The sequence below is a fragment of the Ammodytes marinus genome (genome assembly GCF_949987685.1).
Source record: "Ammodytes marinus genome assembly, chromosome: 4".
Classification (NCBI taxonomy): Eukaryota; Metazoa; Chordata; class Actinopteri; order Uranoscopiformes; family Ammodytidae; genus Ammodytes; species Ammodytes marinus.
This window is the reverse complement of record NC_137233.1, coordinates 7,967,004-7,981,485: the sequence shown is the minus strand read 5'-3', so window position 1 is coordinate 7,981,485 and position 14,482 is coordinate 7,967,004. Positions and strand designations below refer to the sequence as shown.

Below are 14,482 nucleotides of genomic sequence, written 5' to 3'. Positions count from 1 at the left end.
CTGCTAAACTAGGCTAACCAACTGATGGCTGTGAATTACTGACATGGTCAGACATGTGGTATTGCTCTTCTCATCTCATTTAATTTCTTGAAAAAGTTCCATAATAACATGGTATCAAATGGGGATCTCATCTTCATGTTGAGTTTCAGCTCATTGTTTAGTTGTCAGGCCCCAAATCTTGCTGTTCTGATTGACTCTTACGGCTCTCATCGCATTGCTCTTCAGTGAAAAAGCTCTAGTAAACCAACTGTACGCTGCCTGCTCAGCATCACATGACAGAAAGACACAGTGAGCAATAAGCTGATTAACATAGTGGTGAATTTAGAAGCTAAAGAGCCAAATATTTCATCCGGGAGTTGGTGGAGACCTAAGAGAAATATCGACCCAGGCGTGAGATTGTTTTTCCTGCTGCTTTTTTATGTTACACCCGCAATGAAGACCAGCACAGGCAGACACTTAAAGGGGTTAAGGCTTTTAGGAGTTTTATTACAGATAAAAGGAACAGCTTACAGCGAACCCTGGGAAAAAGCTCTTCTCACGGTAAACTACTGATAATCACTTCACACCTTAAGCCTGCACTGGAGGACAGGCATTGACTGGAGGTAAAGTACTGTCTTGCAGAGGAAATGAGCTGACCTAAACAAAACAAAAACATAAACATAAAAAGAAAGAAAGAAAAGAGTACTAGTCCTCCCCAAGGGCAATACCCAGCTTTTTTGGCCCGCTATACCGGCTCACTTGCTTCGGCAGACCAGACAATTAAAAGATATCCAAAACAAAAACAAAGTCGTTCCAATGCCAGAGCAGCTAATGGGCCATTGATGCTCTGCAGGGAAACACATTGATATTAACAATCTAAATAAAACACTTGATTAGCCTATACCAAGTTTACAAACATTAAAATGCATGCTGCTTGAATGTGAAAATCAACTACACTTTAAGATACCTGGTACATCTATTTTTTCAACAGGTGCCGCCTTAAAACTTGTCGAAAACAGGACACAGTTATTGAATAAACTAACAATCCACATTACTCAATTATCGTTAAAGCATAAAACATGACACAGAACAGCCTTTGGTCCTGAACTCGGCACGTATGAAGGTGTGCATCTGCCTCATTTCACCAGATGCAACCAACAACGCCACCTGCGTTCCTCCTGCAGGTTGCCCTATATCTAACCGATATAGCACTAACTGACTCTGTGCCCCATGCCACATTTACAATATGAAGAACCCACATTGAAACTTGACTGTTAAAATGGTGGATTCAAATCAGGAACAACCTGATCCAACATGATTTATTTTTTTCAAATACTATATTCAGACATTTAAAGCCATCTTTCAGACTCTTGGGATACTCGTTGCTACGAACACATTTGCCCATTCACCAAAGAAGCATTTAGATGAATATCCAGCCCTTAACAACAGCATTCTTTCAGCATGTCCATGTGTCTGTGGTCTGTGGCTCAAAGGCTCTTTTTTTTCTCTCTCCACTAATGTCCGTAGGGAGGCCGATGCTGCTCCTATTTTCCGATCTGAAACTCTGTGAACAAAGCGCCAGTCTCCCCTTCCCTCTGTTTTCCACTCCTCTGTCTCCTCCTTCCCTCACCTTACTGATTAATTATGCAAAAGGATTTTTACTTTGATGGGGGGACTAATTGCTCCACTTCAATGTGAGAATGTATAATAGGTTATATAAACAATCTATAAACAAGTTGGGCCAGGAACACAAGGGGCATTTCTTAAACTTGGTTTTTAATAATGCAAAAGAAATGGCTGGTGAACGTCGGTTCCCTAAGCTGGTGAATGAGTAAAATGGCTTAGGAAAATAGCTGTGATATGTATGAGACAAAGTCAGAAATAGTACCGACACCATCTCATCTCTGCATTCACACTTTACTACTGTCTTTGTGATGTGATGCACTGAGAGCTGACTCCCCCCCCCCCCCCCCCCCCCTCTCCGAGGCACTGCTCAAGTCGACTCTCCTTTGACTTGTTGTCAACCAAGTGAATTAGGATAAAAAAACTGTCATGTTTGGTAATACCGTGGGACTGCTGCACTTGTGAGGGGGGGGGAGGGGGGTGTTCTCTGTTGTCGAGAGAATGGGCTAATGATGCTGTTATCTGGGGCTCCAATCCTGATTAGCTTGAACAGACTCTGGCAGCTTGAACTCTTTCTCCCCTGTCTTTGGATGTGCACTTGTGTTTGTGATTGTGGAGGGAGAGCAGAGAGACTGACAATCAACACAGTCTCGTAAGGGGAAAAATAGCAGCACTTGTACTCTTCTTCTTCCAAGGAGGGAGAAAGTGAGCAGCCGCCTGCCTTTCAACTGATGTGTAGGAGGAACATGCCTAATCTTCTTATCTCATACAGCTCTGCCTTTGAAATATAAAGCTACATATCTCCTTGCTCGTGGGGGAGGGATGGGGGGACATTTTGGTGTGAAACTAGATGGAGAGGAAGTATGTGACAAGAATTTAACCTCCGTGAATGGGAGCGCAAAGTGCTTCTGTGTGGGTGACTGTGTTCAAAATGATTGTTCCCCCTGCGAGTGCTGGCAGTGGCAGCCAGTCACCAAATACTCTACCCAGTGTGTTTGGCCTTATCCCGTGGATATTTTGGCATTGTAGAATTGTTCAAACATGTCAAATGAGCTACTGCGTGTTTACATTTTCCTTGACAAGCAACCTTTTGTGTGGTAATAATACCTGTTGTCCATCAGAAAAAAGGTGGAAGTGGCATGCGGTTATTATGGCACAAAACGTCTTGTCAGTGGATGTTGGGGTGAATATGGTGATGAGATTCACATCACAGTGAAATATTTATTCCAGGAAGTATTTATTATTTAACAGATCTTTATTTTTTTATTATGTCACAGTAAATGCAAATATAAAAAGCCAACAGTAATAACATGGCTTGCCGCATTTCCCTTTATTACAGTGTTTGATTTATTTGTCGCATTTAGGCATGAACAACATCCCATAATTTACACCCTAACAGAGCCACTGCCATGTTTTAACACCACATGTGTGTTTGACTGCGCTGACAAACAACCTTCTTTGTCGTTTACCTCGTAAATCTTGTAAGTAGTGACTTTATGGCAAGTTATTGTTCGCATAAGTCACGTGTCTGTGCACTGTACATGAGACCATTTGGTATAGGGAGAGAGGCCTCTATCATCCCTATAGGGGCTTCAATCATGTGTTTCCAGAAGACCCCCATCTAAATTCAACAGCTGCTCCTGCAACCCCTCATCCATCTCCTTTGTCTTCTCCCAACCCACTGAAGGCAAGAAAATGAGTTAACAAGAATTCTTAACTAATTTTCTTGCCTTAGGTTGTCGAGGTGTATGTTCTCCACCTACCCTTCTCTGCCGTATTGATTATATTTCACTCTCTCTGTCTCTCTTTTTGTTGCTGTAGAGATGATTTTATGTAATTTTTTCTTCTCTCATCACTTGTACCTACTGTCGAAGTTCATTTCAGCAAAGTCAATTTTTCCGACTACTCTTTGCCATTGATTTTTACATATTCTCTTGATTATTGCAGTCTTTTAGTTCATCTCTCTGCCTGCAATCTGCTGCCTCTCTGTCTTCCGGCAGACAGCAGCAGATTGCAGGCTGGACTGTTCATGTGGGTGTTTGACTTCATACACAAAGCTAAGGGCCATAAAACAGAGTATGCTTGTACAAACGGAATTTGGCACATGTAGGCTATAAAACATGCTATATATGCACATGCACTTCTTTGCTTCCCAATTCCAGCATTCTACATCAGCGTGCACGCACGTTATTGAAAAGGACAGCTGTCGAATTATACAAGCACACAATAAGTAGGTGTTTTTTTATCAAGCCAGTCGGACCGACAGGGCGAGAGATGGGCTTTCAACATTTCTCGTACATTTATGCTGTTATCAAAATAATGCAGCACAGGAGCAGATTAGGGCTTTTACTGTGGAGCTATATGGACAAATTATAGGTAAAATGGCTGTATTTACATCCAGCTTGTATAACTGACTCTTCACCCTAAGACCACATCCTGATCTTTCTATTGTGTGTATGTGTGTGACTGTGTAGCATTACAAATAGCACATTGTGTGAGCAGAGTCAGCCGTAATCAGTTCTGATGGCAAGCTTGTTTTTGCACCTGCAGCTGCAATTACAGCACAGCAGCAGTACAGCTTATTAGGAAATAGTACACAAACATTTATGATTGGATTCTGCAAAACTGTCTCCACCCTCTGTTACAAAACCAATTTCAAAGCTAGAACTGTAAAAGTAAGAGGTTATTGTGAGAATTTTTCCCACTCAACGTCTTTACTCTGCGGTAATGCTGTCTGATTTTTCATCTACAGCTCTTGGGGGTGACTAAAAAGAAATAAAAATAAAACAGACTTAAGTGGCCATTTCTTTAAAAATCGGAAAGACTAAGTGGCAAAAGAAAAACAACTAGTTTCTCGTGGCAGACTGAAAAAGCAGCTCTCATCTGATTCTAATATATTGACTCGATATTCTGGTTTCAAACTATATACATTAAGAAACAGAAAAAAGGTCAGCGACGATATAGGGGAGAACGGGGTAATTTGTCACATGGGTTGGATGTCACATTCGTTATATCTCGCCACCAGAGCGCGCTAGCTCTGAAATGTTGATATAAAAAAGGTCCAGAATTGGGATCAGAGGTCACATACATAGACTTCCTTGGAGGAAGACAGCTGCATTTCAGGTGAGAGGATGTTTTGTGTTTTTCATGTCAAATTCAAAATATTTTGCTTCTCAGTATTTTTCTTCTAGGCTTTTACACAATGGGTTTATAACAAAACACTTGTTACCCTCAGAAAGTGTGAAGGGTAAACTATAGTTTAGATTGTGGTTAGCAAGCTAATTAGTTGTCAGATGGTTGTTGGCCTTGATGCTAGCAAGAAATTCAAGTTGGGGTTGGTCGTCAAATTTTTTGGGGGGTTGGTTGTCACATGTTATCTCAAGGCTGCAGCCAGAAAAGGAACCCAATAACGAAATAAATTGTCAAGCTGTATCCTCACTGACACCCCAGAGAAGGAAAGAATAGAGCAGGAAAAGGCAGCTAGCAAGCAAAAGAAAAAGGGGCAACAAAATCAAAACAACCCAGTGCATCCCAAACTAGACCAGCTTTGTCAACTTGACAATGCAATTAAACATTCAAATTTGGTTCTGCCTCCTTGCCTTCTTTTTAAGATTTTTCCCATTAAGATAACATTGTGACAAACAACCCCATAGTGTGTGACAACCGACCCCTTGATGGGGTTGGTTGTCACAATGTGTCAGAGTGTCTTTGATGGTAAATTACTTCTTCATTACAATAAGTTGGAAAAAAAGAGAGACACACATTTCTAGCCAACACCTTAAGCTTCAATTTAATGTAGGAATGGCTATTGACAGATGTTTTGGTGATGAGCAATTCTCACTAGAGTAAAAAGTGTGCCTACTTACCCCGTTCTCCCCTACTGTTTTGACAATTTTTTTTCAGCAGAAATATAAATTGCCTTCTCTGAAAGTGGTTCTCAGTGTATCAGCTGATCGAATAATGGCATCACTTTTAACTATGGCAACATCAGTTTTTCTGCGTAACGATACCCATCTCGTGTCAATCTTAATTCACCAGAAGAAAATTAACCGACATGAATTCATGAACATGTATACTGGCCTTCAAGCAAAAATGCAGTAAAAAGGTAGATTGAAGACCAGTTTCACCCTATTTTACAAAAAAAATATTAGAAATGTGTAATTTTTAAACAATAAATAAATAAAAATTACTTGGAACACGTAACAGAGATAAACCAAACTCCATTGGGCTAACTGGCTTGATAGCCACAGTAAACCTTGGCTAAGCTAATGTACCTCTACTTTTCTGCTTGAAAAATCAGTTTTCATGCTCAGACATTTTGATAATTCAGTTTGTTATACAACATTAATAAGGCTGCGACTAAATCTAATAATGACAGGTGGGAGACAAAGTAAGAGCAGCAGGTAATTGACCCCAGTGGAATGCATGTGATGTGTTGTGGTTAACCTACATTTAAATTACATGTTCAAATCTAAAGACTAATTTACTATACTGAAATAAGTGAAAGAACACATTTTCTTCATAAACACTTGCAGTGATAGCTGATACAGTATTTCTGTTACACAGCTATACTAAATAGCATTCAATCTTCAAATTGTTTTCATCATTCATCATCCCCTTCCCATAACTCAATAATGATCATATGAACAATACAATCTTAATTGTGACTAATATGGCAAGTCTTTTGTGGAATGTGGAAAGACAGATAAAAGCAAGAGCGTTTAAATCGAGTGTCACTTGAGGAGCGACATAATGAATGTGCTTTATTAACTAAAGAAACGTGATAAATTAGTTAAACTGTGGAACAATCCAAACCCTTCAAAGCCTGGGACAGAACTTATTATTCAAGCCACTGATAAATGTGTGTGTGCATTTGGATTCTGGGCCTATAGCTCGTAGTTAATTGTTTCATTTTAAAGGCTGGGGAAGCAGCAGGGTCTTAATACTTGGCGGTGCAAGGGATTACTGGTGTACGTTATCCCAGACCGCTGGTGCAGACATAATCGTGGTTTAAGGCATCCACCCGAGTTGTATGGCTTTTATGTAAAGGGCAGCACAACATATGTACTGATTCATGTACTGAGGTTATGGTAGATTATGTAATATTGAAAGGCATCACCATTGCATTTATTGGTCGCATCAAAACCAGTCCATAACAACGTGCATGATGGTGTAATGTTTGATAGTTTGTTCTAGCAGCTCTCACTGACTTTCTCTAAACCAGCCATAATTCTCTATATTTCTCTTTCCTTAGTCTTTCTCCCTGTGGAATCAGTAAAGTGTATTTTATCTTAGTAATAATATTAATAATGATTATAATCCTAATTCATTTCCCCTATACCAAAATGATCATCTCTGTCCAAGAACCGGGGCCTTAACAGAAGACGAATCATGGAGCTTATATGCATTTAATCCCTTGCTTATGTAACGTGGCGCTCCCACTTCCTACTCACTCTACAGCCCTCGCGGCAATAAGGATAGAATGTAAAACGTTTGGTTTGTGGCCAATATAAACCCTGTCCATTATGCAGTACATTCAGTGTACTTATGAAAGCTTTATTGTCGGTCATAAGATAATAAGATTCTCCTGTCATTTTTTCTATTTTTAGATCAAGACTCAAGATGAGTCCCACATTTAAATCATTATGTGGTGTCAAATGTGACGTTCCCTGGTTCAATGTGGGCTTGAAATCTTTCTTGCATGTCTTAGCTTTAGCTTCAACGCTATAATTAAACAGAGGAACTAGTTTAGCGTAGAACACTTCTGCAAAAAATTCCGCATAGCTTCTTACATGTTTGGCATACAACCATTTCCACACTACAAGCCTTTGTTTAGTTTCTCTAAAGTGTTTCTTGGCTCACAGAGTGGATGTCTGCAGGCTTTATCGGTGATGCATGATGGGTCTTTTACAATGGCAGACACTGCAATTAGAATTTTTTTATACAACTCCAGTAAATTTGCATCCCTATTCCCTACACCATCCCACTCACACTGTAAATAAAATTAGACCTTTTTAGCAGTCAGCCATGTTTTATTGAGGACAGTAGACTGCTCTCACTCATCACAAGAACTTTTGGTCTGATCATGTGACTAAATAAGTCCGCCTAAGTGGTTGACTAAACATACGTGGGTGAACTTGGCTCCTCAGCCGCATGACGATAGCAGGCTAATTAATTGGTTGCGATCCAAGCGTGTGTGTTGAATTAACATATAGCACTGGCTGGCTGTCTGACTTATGAGATGGCTGATTGTTAGCTGGTAGGCCAAACTGTTTGCTTCCTCACGACAAGCGGGTCTAGTTAACTCACACAACTCCTGCTCACTGAGGCAAGAAAAAAAAAAACATTTTCTTTACACCTTTACTCTTGGCATGTTCTGTCTATCATGCTGTCTTTCTCACAAGCAATCATTGGTTCGAGGTCATGCCCATTCTGCCCTCTCTGCATTTCAACTCCTCTGCTCCACTCCTCCGCTGCATTTCTCCTCTCCTCTCCATCACTTAACTCTTAAAAGTCCTTGAACCCTGCCTTTAATGGCTTCACCTCTGACCAGATCTCGCTCTGTATCTCTCTGTCTCCCTGTCTCTCTGTCTGTCTCCCTGTCTGTCTCTCTGCCTGTCTCTCTCTCTCTCTCTCTCTCTCGGGGTCACAGAGACCATTGCTTAAAGCTTCATGCTGCATTGCACTCATTCGATACACCCACCTCTGTCTCTTGGTAGCACAGAACGCACGCAAATTAAATTTGACTGAAGCATACCATTCAAAAGAGACGGATGTGCCTCTTAATGTGATATACACGCTGCTTTTCAGGCCTGATACACACAGATGGACACAGCGTCCATAAACAATGTTCACAGCGCGTAGAGGAGATATTGATGTGGCACTTTTTTATTGAGGCAATATGGCTTTACATAATGTTTCTGCAGTAAACATAATGTGTGAAGTCGTTCCCCCCGCTATCACACACAAACACAGACACAGACAGACACAGACAGACAGACAGACACACACACACACACACACACACACACACACACACACACACACACACAAACACACAAATAAACACCCAGCTGTGACGCCACTGGGGATGTTCTGGTCGGAGTTGACAATATAATCTAGAACACTCTTAACTGTGTTTGTGTTGTCCTTCCCAGGGGAAGTCGTACGTGTTTGACCAGGTGTTCCCCACGAACGCCACCCAGGAACAAGTCTACAACACCTGTGCCAAGCAGATCGTCAAAGGTGAGTCACACACAAACCCTGTGCTCTAAATCACATAATCTTTCTTTTTCCATTCTACATACTATACTTGACCATACAGCTGCATGCGGTTGGCATACAATTAGGACATACTTTTACATATTGTTTCAGCATGCTGCATTTGACCACATGTATTGGGACATCCTAAATCCTTTTCTCCCATACTGAATAGCAGGGAAGTATGCGTACTGGAACGCAGCAACTGTCTGCCTTCTTTGTTGAAGATGCATATGATTGATGCAAAGCCTGAGACAGAGAGCCGATACACCTTGAATCACCATATCCTTCTCTGGGTTCCCCTTATCAGCTTTGTAAAGCAAGTGAGAAATCCAATTACCTTGACATGATGTGTTCATACGACCTACAGGTATGAGCATCCGGAATGCACTGATTAACAAGATGTATGCTGATCACAGCGTGGCTGGAATCGCATACTCAGAAAAAACCTCAAGATCAAATGAAACCAATACCCCACCAGAGTCAGATCTTTTATTCCTTCGCCCCTCCCCTCCGTCTGTATCGCCGTACATCGGTCTGCCTCCGTTTTGTCCGCCCCCCCTTCTGTTATAGGGGCCTCATTTTTGTGCCACCTTCAAAGTGAGTGTGGAACTCCATTGAACCAGTGAAAAAGAGAGATTGATTTGGTGGGAAAGATTACTTTTAGAGCGCAAGATTACCTTGTGGGCCGAGGGAAAAGGCGAAATAAATAGGCGAGGTGAATGGCAAGCGCAGGGGCTGGAAAAATTCAAGGTTGGGGATTTAGGAAAATGAAGAGTGAGATTCAAGATGTGCCAGGAGAAAAAGCTTCAAAGAGAGGGCGAGCGAGGCCAGAGCAAGCTGTTTTTTTGAGCTGCATCAATGCTTTCACTTGCTCTCCTTTTTTATCTCTTTCCTCTCTCTCCTTCTGTGGCGGTCTCTGCATTGTCTATCCATCTCTCACCTCCTGCTTTCTGTATTTACCTTGTGGTGGCTGCAGCTGAGAGCCTTTATGATTACTCTGTGTGGTCAGCTAACCTATGGCAGCCCGCCGTACAGGGAGACGCGTTTGTCTTTATCCGCGTTTGACTTTTACCACCAGGGGTTTATTAGACGGTGCCAGCAATGTATCATTCGGCCGTGTGCTATTTTACAACCCCAACTGGCGAGGTAGTGTTGTGTTCTCATAGCAGATGAATATATATACAGTATATATATACTGACTCTCGAAGTCTGCAGGTAGATGTTGTTTATTGTGTGCATCCACGGAGGTCGTTCAGCAGCTAACCAAGCTTAAGTAGCGTGTACTTCAGGCCTTATGGGGGCAGAGCTGGATCTGCCTTTTTGGTTACTGAAAGGTCAAAGATATTCGTCTTGGTCTGTGCACTCGTTTGCCTGCCTGTCTCATTGTTTTCATACCCAGAAAACTGGAATTCTGTCAGAATTTATTTATTTATTATACAGCCTTTTTGCATTGCTTCGCCTTTTTCCCCTTCTCTTCCTTTTAACATGCCTTTTCCTCTCCTTTATAGATGTACTGGGTGGATACAACGGCACTATCTTTGCCTATGGGCAGACCTCCTCTGGAAAAACACACACCATGGAGGTACTGTACAGCTAAATAATTCAAAAGGCAGACTTCGCACATGCACTCACACAGAGACACGCACACACACTTGTTTTTTATTTATTTTCATAGACTATTTCCTCCTCTGCCCTTCCTGACAGTACATCTCCCTCCATCCCTGTCACAGCACACTCCAATCTCTCTTTAACAACCTTCTGTGAAAACTAACCTCCTCCACAACTGTCTCTGTGCAACAACCTTGCTCCTTTTCAAGTCAAAAGCCTCTCCGCCTATCCTTTCTTTTACTATTCTCTCCCTCTTTAATTCTCCCCTCCCTACTCCTGGCTCACCTGTTCTTATCTCTCCCTCTTCCGTCTTGTATAGGGGAATCTTCACGATCCCGAGGGAATGGGAATCATCCCCCGTATCGCGTTGGACATTTTCGAACACATATTTGCCATGGATGAGAATCTGGAGTTCCACATAAAGGTGGGTGTGAATTTCCATTTTTGTGTATTCATGCGTCCTTTAGTGCGTTTGTCACACATGGGAATGGTATACTGTGCTGCTGTGCACACCGAGATACAGTGAGTGGGAATTCAGCTCGGGCCCGTGATGTAATCCTCACGTGGATGGGGCTGAGTGGAACCAGCAATGCATCAATAAATCATGATAATCCTGCAATATCGGTTGTTTTTCTTTTCTCCATTTTATACAGCACAGTCTTCTAATCGAGGATAATTCCTCGCCGGACCCAGAGGAGAACAGATTTTTTTTGTTGCATATTTACATAATGAGAATCCCCCTTGCATCCATTATTTCTCTGTCTGTGTCTGACTCTCCCTTTATTCCAATGATCAGCTACCACATGTTTTTTTTTTCTTTTTTTTGCTGCAGGTGTCCTACTTTGAGATCTACATGGAAAAAATCCGGGACCTGCTGGATGGTGAGTTTATGCACTCGACACGTAGCTTCCAAAAAGGAATACACCTCACATTAGTCAATACTGTACAGGCTTCTTGCAGTATATACAATTTAAACCTCACAGGCACACTTAACTGCATAAGGAAAAATAATAAAGTTGCCCACCCCCTCAGTCTATAGGTCTACATAGGTTCAAATTGATTTCCTTACTGCAATCTCTCTAAAGATTATCCTCTTACTGTTTAGCTGCTCTAATCCTTTTGAGAGAAGAGAGAAATTGAGAGAAAAATAATAACATGCGCCTATAAGTCGCCTTCAATTACCTTCACAGCAATGAGCTTAAGCAGTGGTAGTAAGTGGTTTATGGATTTGTTGTGCCCTTTTTTCACTTTGCCTTACTGATTGTGCTGTATGCTGATTGCTGCCCGAGAGGAACCCTGCAGACATAACTCTGGGCTGAGAAAAAAAGAGTACTTAAGACTTGTCTGCATATTTTATTAACAGCTAAGGTCATTGTTCTCCCAAAAATACAGGCTCCAAAGCTTGGGGCTCTTAAAATTCACTACATAGGATTAGTGTGGTAATAATACTGAGATTTGCATAGGCCTTGGCATCTTAATTTTTTAAAATGTTCATATGTTGCAAACTTCTGAAACCGATTCTAAACAATTGGTTGTCATGGTAAGAAATGTATATGATACAGCATGAGCAACCCTTATACCTTTCTTTATGACTTTTCTGGTTCCAACAGTAACCTTTTACAGTTGTGTGCGTGATACACACATAATCACCTCAGCATAGCAGCGTAGTTCATAGTCTTATCACGCATATGCATAACCGGTGTAATATGAGCGAGAGCGGCCCGGACAGGGAGAAGAAGGCAACATCATTTGCGATAACATCTTTAATCGACCCAGAGACAGTGGTGAAAGTCCCCCATCTGTATGCAGGGCAGTTCACGGCGGCCGCGGAACATTTAAGCTATATGAACAAATGAAACAGTCAACAACGTGCCAGATGAATCGAGGCGGCATACAAAACAACGACCCCATGGAGGTTTTTGCAGGAGTGGAAAAGTGACTGCAGGGTGATAAAGCATGCATTCAAACACAGGTACACAGTCTCCCAGGGAAAGACGGCCTCAGCAAGCCAGAGGAATTTAATTATCATCCAAATGATAGGACTTTCAAATATGGAGATGACTAATGCAGGAGTTGGGGCCAACGAGAGGCTTTGCCAAAATGATTTAATTTTGTTTGTTGACATTAGCGGGGGCATCTGCCTAACCCCTTCATGACTTTGGCAAGAAATAGTTGAGCGCCATTGTCATATTCAGACTTATGTATATGAAGGGGACGTAGTCAGGTCTAGTTAGGTGTGCCGAGAGTGATGCTTTTGGGTAACACATTGACCTGTCTCCTTATTCTCCCTCAAACCTTAGTGACAAAAACCAACCTGTCGGTGCATGAAGACAAATACAGAGTTCCTTATGTGAAGGTGAGTCATTGGCAGTTTGACATGATTCATTTTGATTTATGTCCCTGTATTATGCAGATATAGTTTGTGTTGTGGGTGTATGTCAAGGCTACAGCCAGCGGGCGAATAGCTTAGCCTAACAACAATACTGGACAGAAGGGGGAAAAGGCTAGCCTGGCTCTCCGTTAAACTGCTTTAAATGTATAAAATACGTATTTGAAGCAAAGCAACTCTTAGTGATATTTGTATCATGTCATGTTCCTGTATTTGTGCAGACATAATATATTTTTTGTATATTTATGTGAAAGTTTAAATAGATGTGCTTATGGAAGCGTTTATTTGTGTGTTTGTTGGTGCATGCACTGCGAAGCTATTTGTTTTCTTCACAGCACAAATGAACACTGAACCGACGTGTTTCCTTCCTTTCCTTCACTAAGGGCTGCACGGAGCGCTTCGTCACGAGCCCGGAGGAAGTGATGGATGTGATAGATGAAGGGAAGGCCAGTCGTCACGTTGCTGTCACCAGTGAGTCACACTGTTGATCTGGGTGATGTGCTTAACACTCGCCCTGTCAAACACTTCATGTCACATTATTGTTTTCCACCACTTAAAGATGGAGTCAGAGATTCTTGGGAATGCTTGTTGTCCATATTTTTTTTTGTGTCAAAATCAGTGAATATCTCGTCCGCATCCGCTACCTGTCTGTGCTGTGTGTGCACTGAAAATAATTCCAATGTTAATACACAGCCTAGGCTCTGTAAACAGGTGGTTGCTAGCTACGTTAGGCCCCCATTGTTTACTTACCATTTGTTTACATACCCGTTTACAGAGCCTAGGCTGTGTATTAACAACATATTACTTTCAGCACATACAGTATGGACAGATAGCAGATCTTTAGGAGACATTCACTGATTTCGATTGGAAAGGGATTTTGTCAACAAAAATTCTCCAGAATAGCTGACTCCACCTTTTACTTTAACATATTAGGCTGCAAAGTCAACAACTTGCTTGGTGATAAAAGTCTATGGGAAATAATGAATCAAAGGATGTTTTATATAAGATGTCTGAACTAGAGCTTCTCCCCTGTCTCTTCCCCCTGTTCTTTAGACATGAATGAGCACAGTTCCCGCAGTCACAGCATCTTCCTTATAAACATCAAGCAAGAAAACGTGGAGTCAGAGCAGCAGCTGTGTGGGAAGCTGTACCTGGTCGACTTAGCTGGTAGTGAGAAGGTAGGATGCAGGAGGTATTAGAGAAACAAACAAAAAAGTATAGCTTTGCATTGCTATTAACTCTCAATGTTCCTTGTCAATAGGATTTTTAAACACTACGACCAGATGTCTTTTGTCATTTTTTTTATTATTATGTTTTTCAGACATCAAAGAAGCAGACCAACATTGTATTAAAACTTTTTAACTTCACCCTTAAAGCATTTAAAGCGCTAACTTCATGGCACTGCACTGAGTTTTTATTGAACTCTGCACACTATAAATAATCTGTTTTATAAACTGAGGGCTAAGTTTTCATTTTGAGGGCTCAGTTTAATCCGTCGCTGATGAAATAAAAGAGTTAGTGTTTTGCCCACGGGAAGGAATCCAATCGGTTCCACCCATGGAGGCAAAAAATATTTTACTGAGAAATAATAAATCCTCACATAATATTTTTTCTCCGTTC

At 41.4% G+C, this 14,482-nt stretch overlaps 1 protein-coding gene across 1 annotated transcript in view; it reads left to right on the top strand.

Annotated features, from left to right (window-relative positions):
* Window positions 1-14,482, top strand: part of kif5ab (kinesin family member 5A, b) — a gene marked incomplete at both ends in the record, with an annotated part of 67,526 nt that overhangs the window by 12,636 nt on the left and 40,408 nt on the right. The window contains 7 exons of the mRNA XM_080026380.1: window positions 8,760-8,847; window positions 10,374-10,447; window positions 10,793-10,897; window positions 11,306-11,354; window positions 12,774-12,829; window positions 13,246-13,333; window positions 13,916-14,040. Coding sequence (XP_079882506.1) covers window positions 8,760-8,847; window positions 10,374-10,447; window positions 10,793-10,897; window positions 11,306-11,354; window positions 12,774-12,829; window positions 13,246-13,333; window positions 13,916-14,040 — 585 coding nt within the window. The remainder of the gene's footprint in view (window positions 1-8,759; window positions 8,848-10,373; window positions 10,448-10,792; window positions 10,898-11,305; window positions 11,355-12,773; window positions 12,830-13,245; window positions 13,334-13,915; window positions 14,041-14,482) is intronic.